General features: G+C 43.4%; 2 protein-coding genes across 2 annotated transcripts; one reads left to right on the forward strand and one right to left on the reverse strand.

Moving 5' to 3' along the window:
• Window positions 1-2,373: 2,373 nt before the first annotated feature.
• Window positions 2,374-2,697, reverse strand: LOC129197751 (claw keratin-like). Its single transcript, XM_054806454.1, has one exon. It carries the CDS (start codon window positions 2,695-2,697, stop codon window positions 2,374-2,376), a length of 324 nt encoding a protein of 107 aa, XP_054662429.1.
• A 7,672-nt stretch (window positions 2,698-10,369) lies between these two features.
• LOC129197499 (cornifin alpha-like) lies at window positions 10,370-10,825 on the forward strand. Its single transcript, XM_054805987.1, has one exon. It carries the CDS (start codon window positions 10,370-10,372, stop codon window positions 10,823-10,825), a length of 456 nt encoding a protein of 151 aa, XP_054661962.1.
• The last annotated feature ends 4,813 nt before the right edge of the window (window positions 10,826-15,638 follow it).

A 15,638-nucleotide genomic window follows, 5' to 3' on the forward strand; every position in this document is an offset into this window, starting at 1 on the left:
TCCCTGACCCTCCAAACATCAGTCAATAGCACTGATGGCCATTTCCCATGGATCCATCTTAACATCTCAGGGAGCTCTGGGTTTCTCATACACCTGTTCAGTGGTGTGTGAAGTGCATTTTCCCTATTTCATAGGGTTTTATGCCCTAAGGCTTAAGAAAAGTTGGATGATTAGAGGAACTTTGTGCCTGCCTATGAGATATTATCATAATAGATGACAGATGGCTAATTTAGCTAACAGAAAACCAACTCCTGTAATTTTATTTAAACTTCTGAATGCCAGTCTGAAGCAGGATGTATTTACTGCATGCATGTGGGAAATTACCAATTTAAATGCACCTTGTAAAGAACCCACACATGAGGCACGCTGCAGGGCACGCCTCCAGCACAAAGATTCACTGCAAGAGTGAGAACCATTTTTAAAGAGTAAACTTCTCCCAGATGAGAAATTGGACCCCTGACTATTGCATAAACTGGACTAGAACATTTTTCAAAATATTTCTTAGAGTCCAATATTAGAACACAATCTTTTAAGAGGAGGGAAAAATGGCCTTGCTGGAAGCAACAAAAGAAAACAAGAAGCATTTCAAAATTCACCATATTTAGAGGAATATTCTTATCCCATAAGGCAATAATGAACCTAAGAGACATTAACAAATGCTTCTACTAGCTTAAAAAGACATTGGTAGTTCGTTAGTAAGACACTTGATATCTTTAGTCCTCTGAAAGCCTCAGAGCATTTCACATGAGTTGCTTTTATACCAAGGTGAATAAAAAATGTATTGTAAATAGTTCCGTAGAAATCCACTGGCAAAATTTCCTAATTTTACTGACACTTGGTGTTTTGTGGTAACAGCAAGTCTCAACTTATTACAGGGAAAGTGCAACTCGAGAGGCCTCAGAAATAAACTTCAGTTCATTTTCAAATGCGCCATTAGCATAGCAATAAAGATTCCTTCATCTGGCTTTTGAGGTTTGGGGGATTTCTCTTTTGTAGGGAAGGATTTATGTGGTTGGTGAGAATCTGGTTTAATCACCTCGTCTAAGGCTCACAAACAGCCAATTACACGCTATTACAATGCCTGGTCAACTTTGTTTTCCTTACACATAAGGATAATAATTCTCCAAAGAGTGACTGCTATGAAATAATCCAGCATTCTCACCTCAGCTTGCAATATTGAGTTATACTGTTTCTGTAACAAAGCATTAATACGCTACATAACATTTCAAACACATACACCAGCGTGGAAAGCTTGTAAAATGTTTATTGTCTATATATTCCTGAAGAAATTCAACATTCCATGCGTGAACATCACCATTCATTTTCACATGCGTAGGTTACAATGTTGTAAAACAGTGACCAGAGCGGTAAATCCAGAAATTTCATTTTTACATGCATAAATAGCTGCTCTTACGCAACACTTGGCTTCAGATTCTTCTTAGTAATCCTGACTCTGCACGCACCTCTGCCCTGATGCATTGTGTCACTGATGGGGAGGTTGAGCCTGAGGACACCAGGTAACACAAGTGTCAGAAAAGCCAAAATTGAGCAAAAAAGCTCCACAGAGCTGAGCAAGACCAAGGACGACGAAAGCAAAGATACGGGCAGCAATTTCATGAAGGGACAGGTACAGCACAGAGGTTGCTGTGGAAAGGAGGTGCACACATAACTCGCTGCCAAATCTCTGAAGAATATCATTGTCCTGAAGCAAACCGATAAGATCAGTTTGGTGCAGCAGGACAAAAGCACCTGAATTAGGAGGAGCAGAGGGGAACACACGCACACACGCGTAGAGGCCAATAACATGTTGCAATGCCACGTTTAATGAGAAAGAAGCAGATCATACAGAGGCAGGATTATATAGTACAGATTACAAATTGCCCGCAACCTGTGGTTTGATGCAAGATGATTCATGTAATAACCGATGTTGCTTCGCTATTGCAGCTCTGTGTTGCTACTCAACCCTGATCATAGCAAGACGCAAACAGCACAAACAGAGCAAGGCTAGTTGACTCCACGACCCTTTTTTATGCATCAGAAGCCACAGAAAGAGCCTACAAAGGGATGTAAAATAGATGCCATACCAGATCCCTTTGCATTGCCACAATGATACCTACAAGCCCCCGAGGAATTAGCGATACAGTCTATAGATAGAGCACTTAGAAAGATAGGAAGGCATTAGAAAATCAGAAAGGGTAATCTAAGAAGGATGTAAATGGATTTTTCAGAAGATCTGAGCATCTGCAGATGTATTTAATGGCAGCCTCAAATGCTCAACCTTTCCTAAATGCTGTGCCCTGGAGCTCAGCCACATATCAACATCCTGCTTGTCATCTCCTGGACATCTTCTTTCGGTAGCAACTCTCACTAGGTTTAGCATGGTCTACAGCTTCCAATCGGGTATCCCCGTCCCCATCTGGCACCACCATAAACATGTGAACCCCCAGGAGCATGGGCAGCACTAAAGCCAGTTCCAACTTCAGGGGCTCCTGCAGATCCCACGACGCTCTGCTGCGGGAAGGTGCTGAGGATTGGTCCAGGGAAGGTCACAACCACCGGCGGAGGGTAGATCACCACCCTGGAGTCAGGACACTGCCGAACACAGGGCTCGTTGACGGTGTCAGCAATGGGCTGTGGTGCGGCCACCCCACACGGGGAAGCACTGCCATCAGTGCACGGGCTTAAGGAATGCACCATTTTTCAGGGATGGTTAATCTGAAGCACAAGGAAATAATATAAAAAATAAGGCACAAGTTTTTATAAGTTTCACAATCAAACATAATAAAAGACTACCAACAGGCTAGAGGGAAAGGCAGAATTTTCATAGCTCAGTTCCTAGAAGACAGCTGTAAATCTTGTATTGAACACCATAACATCTGGAAATGAGTTTTCATGAAAAGTCAATTGGAGTTCATCATCCAGATCTGCATTTGCCAAAGCCAATAGCTGAACAGTCACAAATCACAAATTTATTAATTTATATAAAGAAAACTTCAGACTGATATCAGAATATTTGCACAATTCACCCTGACTTAAAACTACAAACGAAGGCTTTGTTAGAAAGAGGAATTCTGATGAAACTTACCTACTTCACAAGAGAAATAAGACAAGAGAAATGGTCATACAAGATCTGATGCTGAGCACTTTTATACTTGCCCTTAGACTGCCCAAAGCATGAATCACCTACGTGCATAACATCCTAATCAATTACTAAACACATTTCTTTCACGACTTAACTTTGTTAATGAATGTCAATTGTTTTAAATAAATCACTCTTTGTAATTATTAGTTTGTCCTTCTACCCCATAACCTGTACTTTACCTGCCTTCCAGTCTCTGCTATTTCAAAACTTTATATAGAGGGGATACTCTGCATGTGGGAGAAAGACAAAATGTTTATAAGGTTCACGCTTGATGTCCTCCATGAATGGGCTTGTTCCTGGGCAGGTGGTAAAGCGCCATTTGCTTGGAAGAAAATGGTCTTGACTCAGCCCAGGAAGAGTTGCAAAAGCGAGGGATAACCCTGTGTTCTTCGCCTGGGGGTAGCCAGGTTCACAGTTCTGTAATGAAATTAGGCTAATACAAAGTCTGGTCAAAGCTCTGGCACACTGCACAAATCCTGAATTTTATAGAGTTATATATCCAAATAAGTCAGGGCAGCTCTTCCAATTAGACACCAAGTATGCGTTTCTTTAAACATGCAAGCTTTAACAATAAAAAAAGAAAAAAGGGTATGGCCATATTTTACATGAAATTAAATGTCCCATACTGCGAAGCGATAAATCATGACCTAATTAGGGGAATGGCAAAAAGACAATAAATAGGGTGTGGCACAGGCAAGACCTTGTCAGGCATTTTTTCCAGTGAGTCGCTTCTTCAATAAAAGGGCACCTAAAGCCATTATAATAATAACACGTTGCACCTATAGAACAATGAGTAGAAGATGCCTTTTGGAATCCCAATTGCTGATAAATTGCAACTGCCAGTGTGGGGCTATCATCCACGTTAAACAGCAGCATGAGGAGGCTTTCTGACACTCGGCAGTAGTCAGCAGAAGATGCCAAGGATGGCAATGGCATGAGCCATACAGACCCTCCCACCGGGCCATCGGGGGTAGCAACTTGTCCATTCCGATTTACGCTTCATTTTACTTAAAAACAAAGTTATTCTTATACTTCTGTAAGTAATAGAGAGGACTTGTTTGGGCTGTCCCGTTATAGTAAACCTCGCCTCAAAGCCTTCTCCCTGTCTCCCAGCAGCAGCATGTTCTTGCAAGGAAAAACTTCCCTTTGGTGGAGTTAGAGCTGGATGCGGTAACACTGCAGAACAAAATTCCGCCCTTCCAAGGAATCTCAGGGAAAAAATCTTGCATATCATCAGATTGGCAGCAAAATTACTTTGAGGGGCAGGACTAGACCCCATTGCATTATATTCTACTGTGGAGTAGAAACCTCAATCAAGATTTCCACAACAATGGGAAATGACTGGGGTGCTTTATTACTTTAATTGCATACTGAGATTTATCTTCATAGTGTCATAATGTTTGAGTATGACATAAGATATTTGTGATTCCTTTAGAAAACTGGCTCTGCCTTTCCCGTAATTGAAGATAACCATGTGAATTGCAACATATTTCTTTATCTCAGCTTAGACTGGGTAGCAATTTATCCCTAAAGTAATTCCTCAAAAACACTGAAATTAAACACCTAATTACTATTTTCAAGTTAGCCAGCTGAAGATAAAACTAAATGTTAAGTCTTACTTTAGAAATGTATTAATAACTTTCAATCCAATGTGAGAGGAATGCACACTGCTGGGATTTGTTTCCTCCTCTGCCACAGACTGCTTGGGGTTAGTGTCACAGCAAGGTCCATTTATCTGAACATAAAGGTTAATAACACTGACAGTTGGCATGCCAATGCTTTCTGAAAGCATTTTCAAAGCACATCATAAAAGCTCATTAGCGTTCTACACAACTGATGTTGTCATATGTATTTATTTTTAACGAGAGTATTACAACTGCCAGCTCAAGCACTGCCAGAGAAGACAAGGAAATAAAAGTGATGAGTCAACCAGTAAACCATAGCCAAAACTCAGTACCTAAAGAGCATGTCCATAAGGATGTAATGCAGCAAAACAGCGCACGTGTCCAGCTCAATCTATCAGTTTAAAAAAGCTTAAGAATCAAAATCCAGCGCCTTAAAAACTGGAGATACCAAACACAAAAATCATCATCTTTGTATCCATCAGAAGACAGAAAAAAACACCCAAGCTGCAGACAAGTCATCAACACCTTCAAGCACTCAAAGTGCTGAAAGGACACATTTATTCTGTATTTAACTGAAATGTTAAGATTCTTCAAAAGACTTGAATAGTCCCCTCTTTAATAGTAAGGATATGCAGGAAAGATGTAAAAAACCTTAAAGGACCAAGCTAGAGCTCACCACAAGAGCAGGAAGCTCTGGAGACATCCCTTTGATCATATTGTTCAAAAGAAACGGACAGATATCAAGAAACAAATCCATCCTCAAGACCAGTGAAACACCACAAATAGATTTATAAAGTTTAAAACTCAAAAAATATGTGTGGTTTAGTGCGCACACCACAGCAGGTGAGGCAGGAACCTTAGAAATAATTACATAAATTACACATTGGCTTTGGCTAATTAGGACTCTGCACCCAAAAAGGTGTCCTATCCACCAGGCTGACGAGGAAAAAATATAAAAGCCATTTGAGGCTCAGAGCTTTGCCCATTTTTCTTGGTTTCTCCTCCTCAAACCAGGTACGTGTGATCAGCTCAACTGCATTATAACTACCATACTACAGCTAAATAAGACTCGAGAGGCTTAGCACACTTAATTTCATAACAAAGCATACAGGCAGGAGAAGCCGCTGGGTTTTTTCCCCACTTTATCTTAAAGTTAGCAATACCATAAAGGCTGTGAAGAGACAGTAGTTGCAGGTGGAGCTGAACTTGTTTGTGACTACGCAAGTGTGGAACAAGTAGCATGTAATTTTTAGAAATAAAACCTACTGAAACCCTGCAATTGTGTTTAATCTTAATTTGCTTTACTTCAGACAGCAGTTGTGCACTCCACTTTTCCTTTGCATTAAAAGGCTGCATTTCACTGTTACATTTCATGCTTTGTTTCTCTCAAAGGCAAAAAGCTTTTGTATGAACAAGGCTTTAGATATCCCATGAGTAAAACTCCAGAGCTATGCTACTACTGAACGACCAGCCATGCAGCTTGATGCCCAGCTAATAAAAAAACAGGACGGGCTTTAAGATATGCTGCAAAAATCCCAAAACCAGCCTTGATGCCTGCTCTCCGCTACACAGAACAGCTCCAAAACTGTTGCCCTATACACTTAACCAAACCCTATCACTTACCACTGGCCCAGCCTCAAACCACCCAGCACCACCACATTACTCTGCAGAGAACGACACGCTTTCCCATAACTTAGCCTTCCATGAGGTGTTTTGAATTTGAGAGATGTAAACAGCTTCAGAGACAACGTGCTTTGAAAAAGCCACACGCTGCACTTGGCGTCACGAAGTTTTGTAACAGCTTCCAGCAAATGGGAAATTTCCCACCCAGACAGATCCTCCACTACACAGAGCACCACTACAAGGGCCTCTCAATCTTATCAGCTGCTCCTGATACTTCTCATTGCCCCATGTGATAGTTCATGCATTAAGCCATGAGCCATAGATTCACCAGGAAGGTTGAAAACCAGAGAAGAACTACCCGTTTTTCCATTGCCAAGGGTTATTACCCAGCGGTTGAAGCTCTCCATGCTGTTTTATGAGCTATGCAATGAAAAGATGAAGAGCAATGATCTGCTACACTCTGGTACTACACCAAGGTAAATGCAGAGATGGGATTGCTAATAAAGGCTCCTGCCTCTGAGCATTACCTCTGAGTTAATGCAATGTCCAGTTAGATAAGTTTATCTGCATGCCCACTGGGAAAAGTATTTTCCCTTGAAGATTATGGCATTGGCTATTGCTCAATATGTGATATCAAGATGAAGCACTTGCCTTGGCGCCCGTAACCATTATTTTGTCCCAAAAAAGGGGTTGCAACAACAGTCAGCATTCAGGGTTATAACTATATTCCTCTTTATAATATACAAATTTGTATTATATTTAGTAGTTATGTAAAATCAGGGAGCTAAACCACTAAAATCAGCTGGCTTCTTTGTAAAGAGATACTCTGAGCTAGAAAAAGGCAAAAATGACAAGAACATTGTACCTGATTTAACCACAGTCATGACTCATGGCACGACCCATTCTTACCCCACACCTCAGCTTTGCTCTACTAATAAATTTAGGCGGTCCTTCCAGATACCGTGCTTGTGCAGACCTATGTTTATCCATACATGAAACAAGAATAGCACTGACAGAGGCTATTAAATGCCATCTTCATAACAGGACCTCTTAAAACTCCTTACAAATGCTCATTAATGTTTTACATGAACAAAGCTCTTCAAGCTGGACTTCATTACAATGAACACCAGCACATACCCAATTTAAAGGATGCGTCTCAAGACGTCAAGGGCTACTAATTACATCACGTGTAGGGAGCAGTTTACCTTCTGATGGACAAGCACAAGGCCCATGTACAGGCAGCTTATGCGCAGGCACAGCTGAGGTCTAGGTGCAAACCAGCAGCTGTTGGGATGGTCCAGGAGTAAGATAATGGCGCCATTAGAAAAGTACTCCCCCTTTTGCTAACACTGGGATGGCATGCCATAATCTAGCCCGGCTTGGTAATTCCTTGTTTCTCACCCAAGGAACCCAACCAGATGTCACCAACACAACTGCTAATCAAATCAGAGTGCCTGTATAAAGCCCTGCCCCCACAGCCAGCTTTTAAATCCTTGGCAAAGTCACAATTCCTTGCAAGTTAGCTATGCCAGTTTCCAAGTAGATTTCAGTTTGCCACAGGATGAGTCCTGGACGCAGCCCTGAGAGTTTTACGCCCCACCAAAAGGCAGTGTCAGCTGCACACTGGCCTTGTTTCCAGCCATAAAAAGCAACCAAATGCAAAGCCTAATAAAATCAGGGAATGACTCTTATTAAGTTTGAAGAGCACTAGATCTGACATACAATGAGTAGCTGAGTGCCAAGCTTTGGGTTGATCTCTCCCAGCCTCCCTTCGCAAAGCCAGATTCCTCAATGCCCCCAGCTGCCTACCTGCATTTAAGCGAACAAAAGGGAAAAATGGGGTAAGGATGATCATTGCCCACTCCCCCTTGCTGCTTCCTGACTGTCAGTCTGCTAAAAGCAGCTTTTAGAGGAGAGGGATAGATTTCTTTACATAAGGAATGAGGTTCAATGGAATGAAAGGCATTTTATACCTCTCCCATAAAGTTTTAAAATGAAAAGAACCCGCAGGGTGTGAGGCGCATTTCGTGGTATTTGGGGATAACGATATACTAATAATCACAAGTGAGTAAAATAATTACAGCCAATGAAAAAGTTGCATATGAACAAATTTACTCCTGTATCTAATTAGGATTTGATACACAGTGGCTCAGGATTTCCATGCAGTCTAAAACACCATATAAAAACACGCATTTCCAAGCTTTCAATCCAGTTCTTACTCTCCGCTGCGAGCTCGGTAAGTTATTTGCTTATTTCTATTTCTAACTAGCAAAATATCCTTTTGTTGGTACTTTGAACTTGAATCTAGATCCTGCAGAAATACTCTGACACTGCGAATTAAGAGGATCATTTCTTTTAAAGGATCTTTCTTGGGTATTTTTTTTTTTTTTTTTTTACAGGCATAGACAGGTACAGGCTTTTATGGTTGAGCTTGAGATTTACAGAACCTCACCCAATTTGGGATGTGATGTTTCCACTTTGATCTGATCATTTAGGTACCTGTATCTTTAAGTTGCTTTGAAAAAAGTGAATTCTAGTTTTTCCTGTATTAGAAGCCACTTATTTTAGTAGTTCAAGTAACTATTTCTGTTGGCAGCTGACCTTTACCATCCTAATCAGAGACTGATCTAGATTGCTTCTATTATACCACAGAGGCTAATTTTTATCTGGAATAACTGAAGGAAAGCTTGGCTTCTGCATATTCAAGACCCCTTTTATATACACTTTTTGGGGGGATTCTTCTTTGCAAGAGCTAATATTACCTTCCCACTTTCAAAACGTAACAAGAAAACCCTGATCCAGTCCTGCCTGGGATTTCTCCTGTGCCTGCAGTTAATTGTCAGCTGGCATTTTTATAAACAAATCATGTTGATTAGCTGGGACCTGACCCTTGAGAGCTTGTTCTTAGTGTAGCCCTGTATATCTGCAAAAGCAACTCCCACCGAATTGCAAAGCGCGGACGCCGGAGTGCCACTTGCTAATGCTGAGTAAAGCTGATTTGCAGCCACATTTTAAATTTTAATTAGGAAATCCAAGGTCTCAGCACTTCTCCGTGCTCAATCACATCTTTGGAATGGACACCTCCTGTCTTCCAAGCACGGCAGAGACAGGTCTGACATCCCACGGCTAGGGAATGCCTCTTCCCAGCAGCTGGGACAGACCCTGCACCCTCCTACCTTCAAGGCAGGCCATCTACATGCCAGGAGCAGTGCTCCACCTCCACCAACTCAGGCAGTGAGGTACAGATGTGAGCAGGCACCTCCTGTGATTCTTGCAGCCCTTTGGTGCCCAGCTTCTACTGGAGCAAACTCATGAGAGAAAGAGCAAGAGACAGCATAGTACAGAGTAGCCAGCAACTGCACAGCTGCATCCTGAGATGCAGAGAATTACATTTGACTTTTTCTACTCATATGGGACACTGTCAGCTTCAGCCAGACTTTCAGAAGTCACTCTGTCCTTAATGAACACTAGGCTTTTAAAAACAGAGCTCTGCCACATCACCCTGCCAATTACAAAGATAACGATCCTCTGTTCTGCAATTTAAATTAGCATGAAGAAGGGCAATACTTTCTTTTGCTTTACCTAGCGCCAGCAGAAAGCAATTCCAGTTTCAACTGAAGCGTCTGGAAAGCTAATAAATGATAGCCCTTGCCGCAAAAAGATGAGAACCTCAGCACTAATCCCAGATACGCCATTGCCTCACCAGCTGAAGCAGGCAGGTCACTTCGCTCTGCCTGAAACTCCCCTTCTTCCAGGGATAATAGCTACCTGCTTCGCATGACATCCAAAGCTATGCAAGAGGTCATTAGTTAAATGCAATGCTGTGCAGTTCCTGCTCCGGAGAGGAGGGCTGAGAGAGCAGCAAGCTCAAACAGCAGAAAGGCAACTTGTCAGATACAAGCAGTGACCTCCAGGGAATTCATTTATCTTTCTTCCCTACTTTGATTTTTATTTTTAGGTTCATCTCCATCCCACAACAATGGCTTATTATGGGTACCAATACAAGCAGCAGTGCTACGTTCCAGGTGGGGTGAAGCACGTCACACCGGTCTTCACGCAGTGCCACAACCCCAGTGCGGTGAAGTGCGTGTCATGCACTCCATGTGCTTCTAAAGGCGCCAAGCTGTGCACTGTGAGGAAGACCATGCAAAGCAGCCCCAAGTGCTCCGCACCATGTTCATCACGGTGTGTTGAGACACACATTGTGGAAGGCCACTCTTCCTCCTGTAGGCCCAGGTCTCCTGATCCATGCACCATGGTGTTCCCTCAGCCCCACGTGCAGGGCAGGGAACATCTCTGCGTGTCACACTGTGGACAGCCAGGCATTACGGGATACCCTCAGATATGCGCTCCAGCTCACATGTACCAACACAGCTCTCATCCTTATTCCTACCAGTGGTCCAATAGCTACCACTACAACTGCGGGCAGCAATAAGCTCCACGGAGGTGCCCACAGAACAAGGTGATGAAGAGCAAGATGCACACCTATAGCTGAGTTCACAGGCACAACTCTTCTGCTGCAATCACTGGGGCTTGTGGACAACCTGACACCTTTACAAACCAGCCCCTATTTAATCCTCCCCATGTTATAGTCTGCATTAGATTTAGAGGTCTCATAGCTTCGTACCTACAGTCTCCTATCATCTACAGCAGGCTCAGATCTCGACTGCATGAAGACAGTTTTTCCATGACTGCCAGTGTAAAGGATATGTGAGCTTTACCATGAGCGTAATCACTCACATGGATGACATTGTATCGTCAAAGTGACCTCAGCTAGCCCAGAGCCAATGAAAACTAGGTCCTTCCACGCTAATCTTGCTAAGAATACACATTTTTTTTCTGCTTTCCACTTTGTTCCAGAGAAGATTTTATAAAGAAACTGGGTTTTAATTTTGTGCTTTGTTCTATATGCAACTAACAGAAATAAGACAAGTAAATGTAAAATAGTGGAAAACAGGACTTGACTTTCAAGTCAAGGGGTCTACTGTGTGAAGCAATTCTTCTGGAAGCACTTACTACTTAAATTTCCACCTCTGATGTACCAGCTGGAAACCAGAGAGTACTTGTTCTGTAGTCTGCATTACTTTATTCTCTGTGGTATATAACCAACATCTCACATAATAAAACCTCTACTGCATCAAACTACCTGCTTTCTATTTTGGGTTTGGGTTGTTTGGGTTTTTTTTCCCCCTCCATCCCTATTCACACTTGACTCAGAGCTGACAATCCCTAGTTGTGCAGTAGCCATGGAAAGACAAGCAATGCTTCCACCTCTGCTGGTAACAAATACTCAGCTCCCCACAGTGGATCTCAAAACAACTTATAGAAAAGCTGAGGCAGCTGTAAGATGACTAACACAGTGAATCAATAAGCTACCAGCAAACACTGGAATTGTCGGGGCAGCGCTCTAACCCCTAGACCACACTGCTGCATGCGGTAGGACCATTAAGCCGGTCACAAATTGAGGTGTTATGACCCCATCCACCAATAAATCCCCATTAAATTTACCCCAGATCATTCTTTGTGCATTTGTAAACTGTACCCCAGCAATCCCTTGTGCTCCTTCATGTGGCAAATGGATTTGGGGAGCACGAGGGAGCCACAGCAAGGCAAGCCTCAGGCAGACACACGCTCCTTCACAGCACAGCGGCTGAGGACTCAGCAAAACTCCCAAGCTATCAAGGATCCACCGCGCCACAAACACTCAGAGTAAAGCATTAGTATCAGAACAAAGCAGAAATTGTTAGATTTGCAGTTGTTTTGTTTTGTTTTTTTTCTACCAGCCATGACGTGCATTCAAATTGATACTCCCGAATATGTCAGTTGTGACAAGGTTAGGCAGGCTACAGGACTCCAAATTCAGTTTGATTTGCACAACAGGGAAGCATCTTTTAAAAGAACAAAAGGTTTGAAGCCAAAAATAAAGCAGGTAGACTGTCTTGGAGCCAAAAAAAAAAAAAAATTAGAGACAGCAGCTCTGAAGCGGCACAACTTCCCTGGAGTCAGCAGAGGCGAGGATGACTTACGCCTGCTCCAGATCTGCCTACTAGGAGAGAAGTAATAAAGTTGTGGTCTCCACCAAGTAGCCAAAGGGTATGCCTCTAATGTGGTCGCGTTCAAAGGAGGGTGAAGCTGTTTGGTGATACCCAGCAAGGGGAACGCTCTCCCATTCCCTCTCCTGGCTGCTACACTACAGCCTGTGAATGCGGCACATCAGCAGACTGAGGTTACAGCAGCAACATGAACAAAGGAGCCTTTCTGCAACTGCCTTCATGGGTTTGCACCCATACCTTTGTGCTACACCCAGGCTTTAAGAGGTCCTAGGCAGTCAAAAGTTTCAATACTGCATGTTCATCTGGGGAACATCCCAGTTTAAGAGCTCGTTGCCTCAGTTCCTCATGCTCTCTACATCACCTGCCTGCAAACACTTCCCATTTGCCCAAGTCCACTGAGCTCCACCACTTCTGGACAATAGTATTGCAAAGAAAACACGCGTGATTTGTATTTAAATGCATCTGTGCAATACAGCTGCCTGCTCTTTCAACAAGCTGGGTGGCAACTGCCACATTTTTATTATTCCTAAATAAAAACAAAAAGAGTGAGAAACGAGGAAGGCATTTAAAGTGTCTCTGCCATTCAGAAACCTCTATCACGCTTTCAGAACTGTCTACAGAAACAGACAGATGCATCAATGTGGTTAGATTCAAAATGTCATGCAGTCAAGTTATCCCAGCCTAAGGAGACAGGGAACATTAGGTCGGAGCTACGCTGCAAGCACCACAGCCCACCAGTCCAGCAGCAAGGCCATCCTGCCCCAAGGAGCTCAGCCAGGTCTGCACCAGCCACCCAGTCCTGCCCTTGGTAGGCTGAAAGCAAAGAGCAACTCAGTCACCTAACACAAAATTTGCCCTTGACAATGATCCATTAGGTCCTCTATAACTAAAGATTTTATAATTAAAATATTTCAAAATGAGAGTGCTTTTACCAGTAGCTGATAACCAGTAGTTTCAACCCAGCAGCATCACAAAGAATACTTCAAATGAGAACTCCAATAAAAATATTGTGAAAGTAATTAAGAGCAAGATCTCTCCTGTTTCAGATGGGAGAGCTTAGGACCACATTAGAAACCTTTGTCCCATCCCAGATATAAGTCTTACTCAGTGAACTTGTCCCCAGCCACCGTCCCACAGGAGCGGGGGAGCCACCTGACAGCTCTGGGGCTTCTCAGAGGACACACCAAGTTCTCAACAAGAGTCAGCAGGACCTCAAGCATTTGCAGACTGAAGCTGACTTCACAGAGTGAACTTGTTCTCTCCTGATCAGCTTTGGCTTACCACATACCTACAGTTCAAAACTTAGCAGGAAGAGCAAGAGAAGGGCTGCAAAGAGGAGGACAGAAGTGTGATTTAATGAACAGAGCCATCATCTCTACCAGGACCATTTCACAGCTAGGGACTTGCTCTTTAGTCTCCTATTTCTGGTGCAATTCAGAAGCACAGTAGCTGGTGGGTTTACCCCTATACCGTAAAAAACATCCTGCCTCCAACGTCAGCAGTAAAGCACCCAAAGCCAATTCTAGCACACAGCAGCCAACAATTCATAGGAGAGCAGACCCACAGGCTCCTCTCCCAGCCCTCACGTGATGGAAGAAGCTTTCTGTGCATGACTAAAACCATCCATTGCATCAGAAGGGATCAGAGGAGACATCCACAGGAAGGCAGTTCCCCGCATGTCCCCCAGAGCTGCATTCCCTGACCCCAGCAGCAGCTCTGCAGCCCATCTGCCCTCATCATCACCAGCAACTAACCAAAATCAGCCAGCACCTGCTCAAAGCCTTTCATTTACTACAGTTGCACATGCGGCATTCGAAGTTTATTACTACTGTTCAAACTCTTCTTTATATTCTACTTAGAGCTATCTTTGTGTTAGCTAACATTACAAAGCACAGCAGCCACATATATTTCAGTGCATTATCAGGCTGTTCATTATTTTAAAAGCCCAGCTTCCTGCAGACAGTAATTTACACTGGAGCACCTCCCCGACATGCTCACAGCTGTCACCTGGTGGACACGTATCTTATTTTGACCTAGAAATAAGGCTCAGGATTTCCAACAGCCCGGAGAGCATCCCAGCTATCCCAACACATCCGCAGTCACAACCTGGTTGACGCAGCTGAACTGTGCCCTCCTCTGGACACTACCAGCTTACACAATTCTGATTTTTACAGGATCTCCAGCAGCAACGAAGCCAGCCACCAGCTCCTCTCTTGCAGCTGGCCAAGCTGTGTTTTGTTCTGAAGAACATACAGCAGCTCCTTCCCTCCTCAAAAAGGGCCAGGCCAAGGACACACTTCAGCACTGAGCAGCTGCCCAGTGGTGCACAGCTGTTGAGCACCCAAAATCCTGAGGACTGGTGACAGGGAAGAGTAAGCAAAAGGTTAAGATGTTGTTCTTTAAACATTAGGGAGATGCTTTGGTGTCACAGAAGAGTTCAAAAGCAGGTAGAAGCCTCTCAGACTTTCTCCCTGCAGTCTATAGCCCAGGTATCAGACATGATGTTGCAAGCCAAGACTTGCAAAGTCTTTCCTTGAGAAGCTACAGAAACAGCCCGTAGGGAAAAAACAAGAGCTAGAGCAGCCCCAAGACTACTCCAGCTACAGATAGCATCAGTCAGGCTCAGGCTTCCATAACAGCACATAAAACAGGTTAAAACTACCTTGAACACATTTTTCACCCAGCTTTTGAGCAGGAAAGAGCTTTCTACTGCATTTGAAGCAAGCTCTCACATCCATAAACTTCAGGCATCTCTACCAGCTCAAACAAAGCACCCTACTAGCAACTAGCACCTACACCAATAGCTCCCTCAAAAGACCTCCTCCATCAGAAAAAAGAGAGGAAAAAGCAAAGGTTCAAGGGGGAACATTTATATTTAGTGGGTGCCTGGGTCATTGGCTAACAAGCATGGGGCAGCTGAGGGCAATCTGGCTCCAAGCAGACATAAAGGGGGCATGGGGTAGACCAGTAGCTGGGGGGTTTTTTTGTATGTCAGTATATAGGTAGGGAGTGGCTTCATTTGCTGATGTTGAATTTTCTTCTTGAGGGGCTTCTTTTTCATGGACAGATACTTTATGTAGGGGTTTTTTTGTTGGTGGTGTTGTGGTCTAGTTTTAGTAGCTTGTTGAGCACATCAGGTAGTGTAGAAATAAGCCCTGACAAATCTTTAGTGCACTGGGGTTAGGGATAGTTCTG

The sequence above is a fragment of the Grus americana genome, chromosome 29 (assembly GCF_028858705.1).
Source record: "Grus americana isolate bGruAme1 chromosome 29, bGruAme1.mat, whole genome shotgun sequence".
Classification (NCBI taxonomy): Eukaryota; Metazoa; Chordata; class Aves; order Gruiformes; family Gruidae; genus Grus; species Grus americana.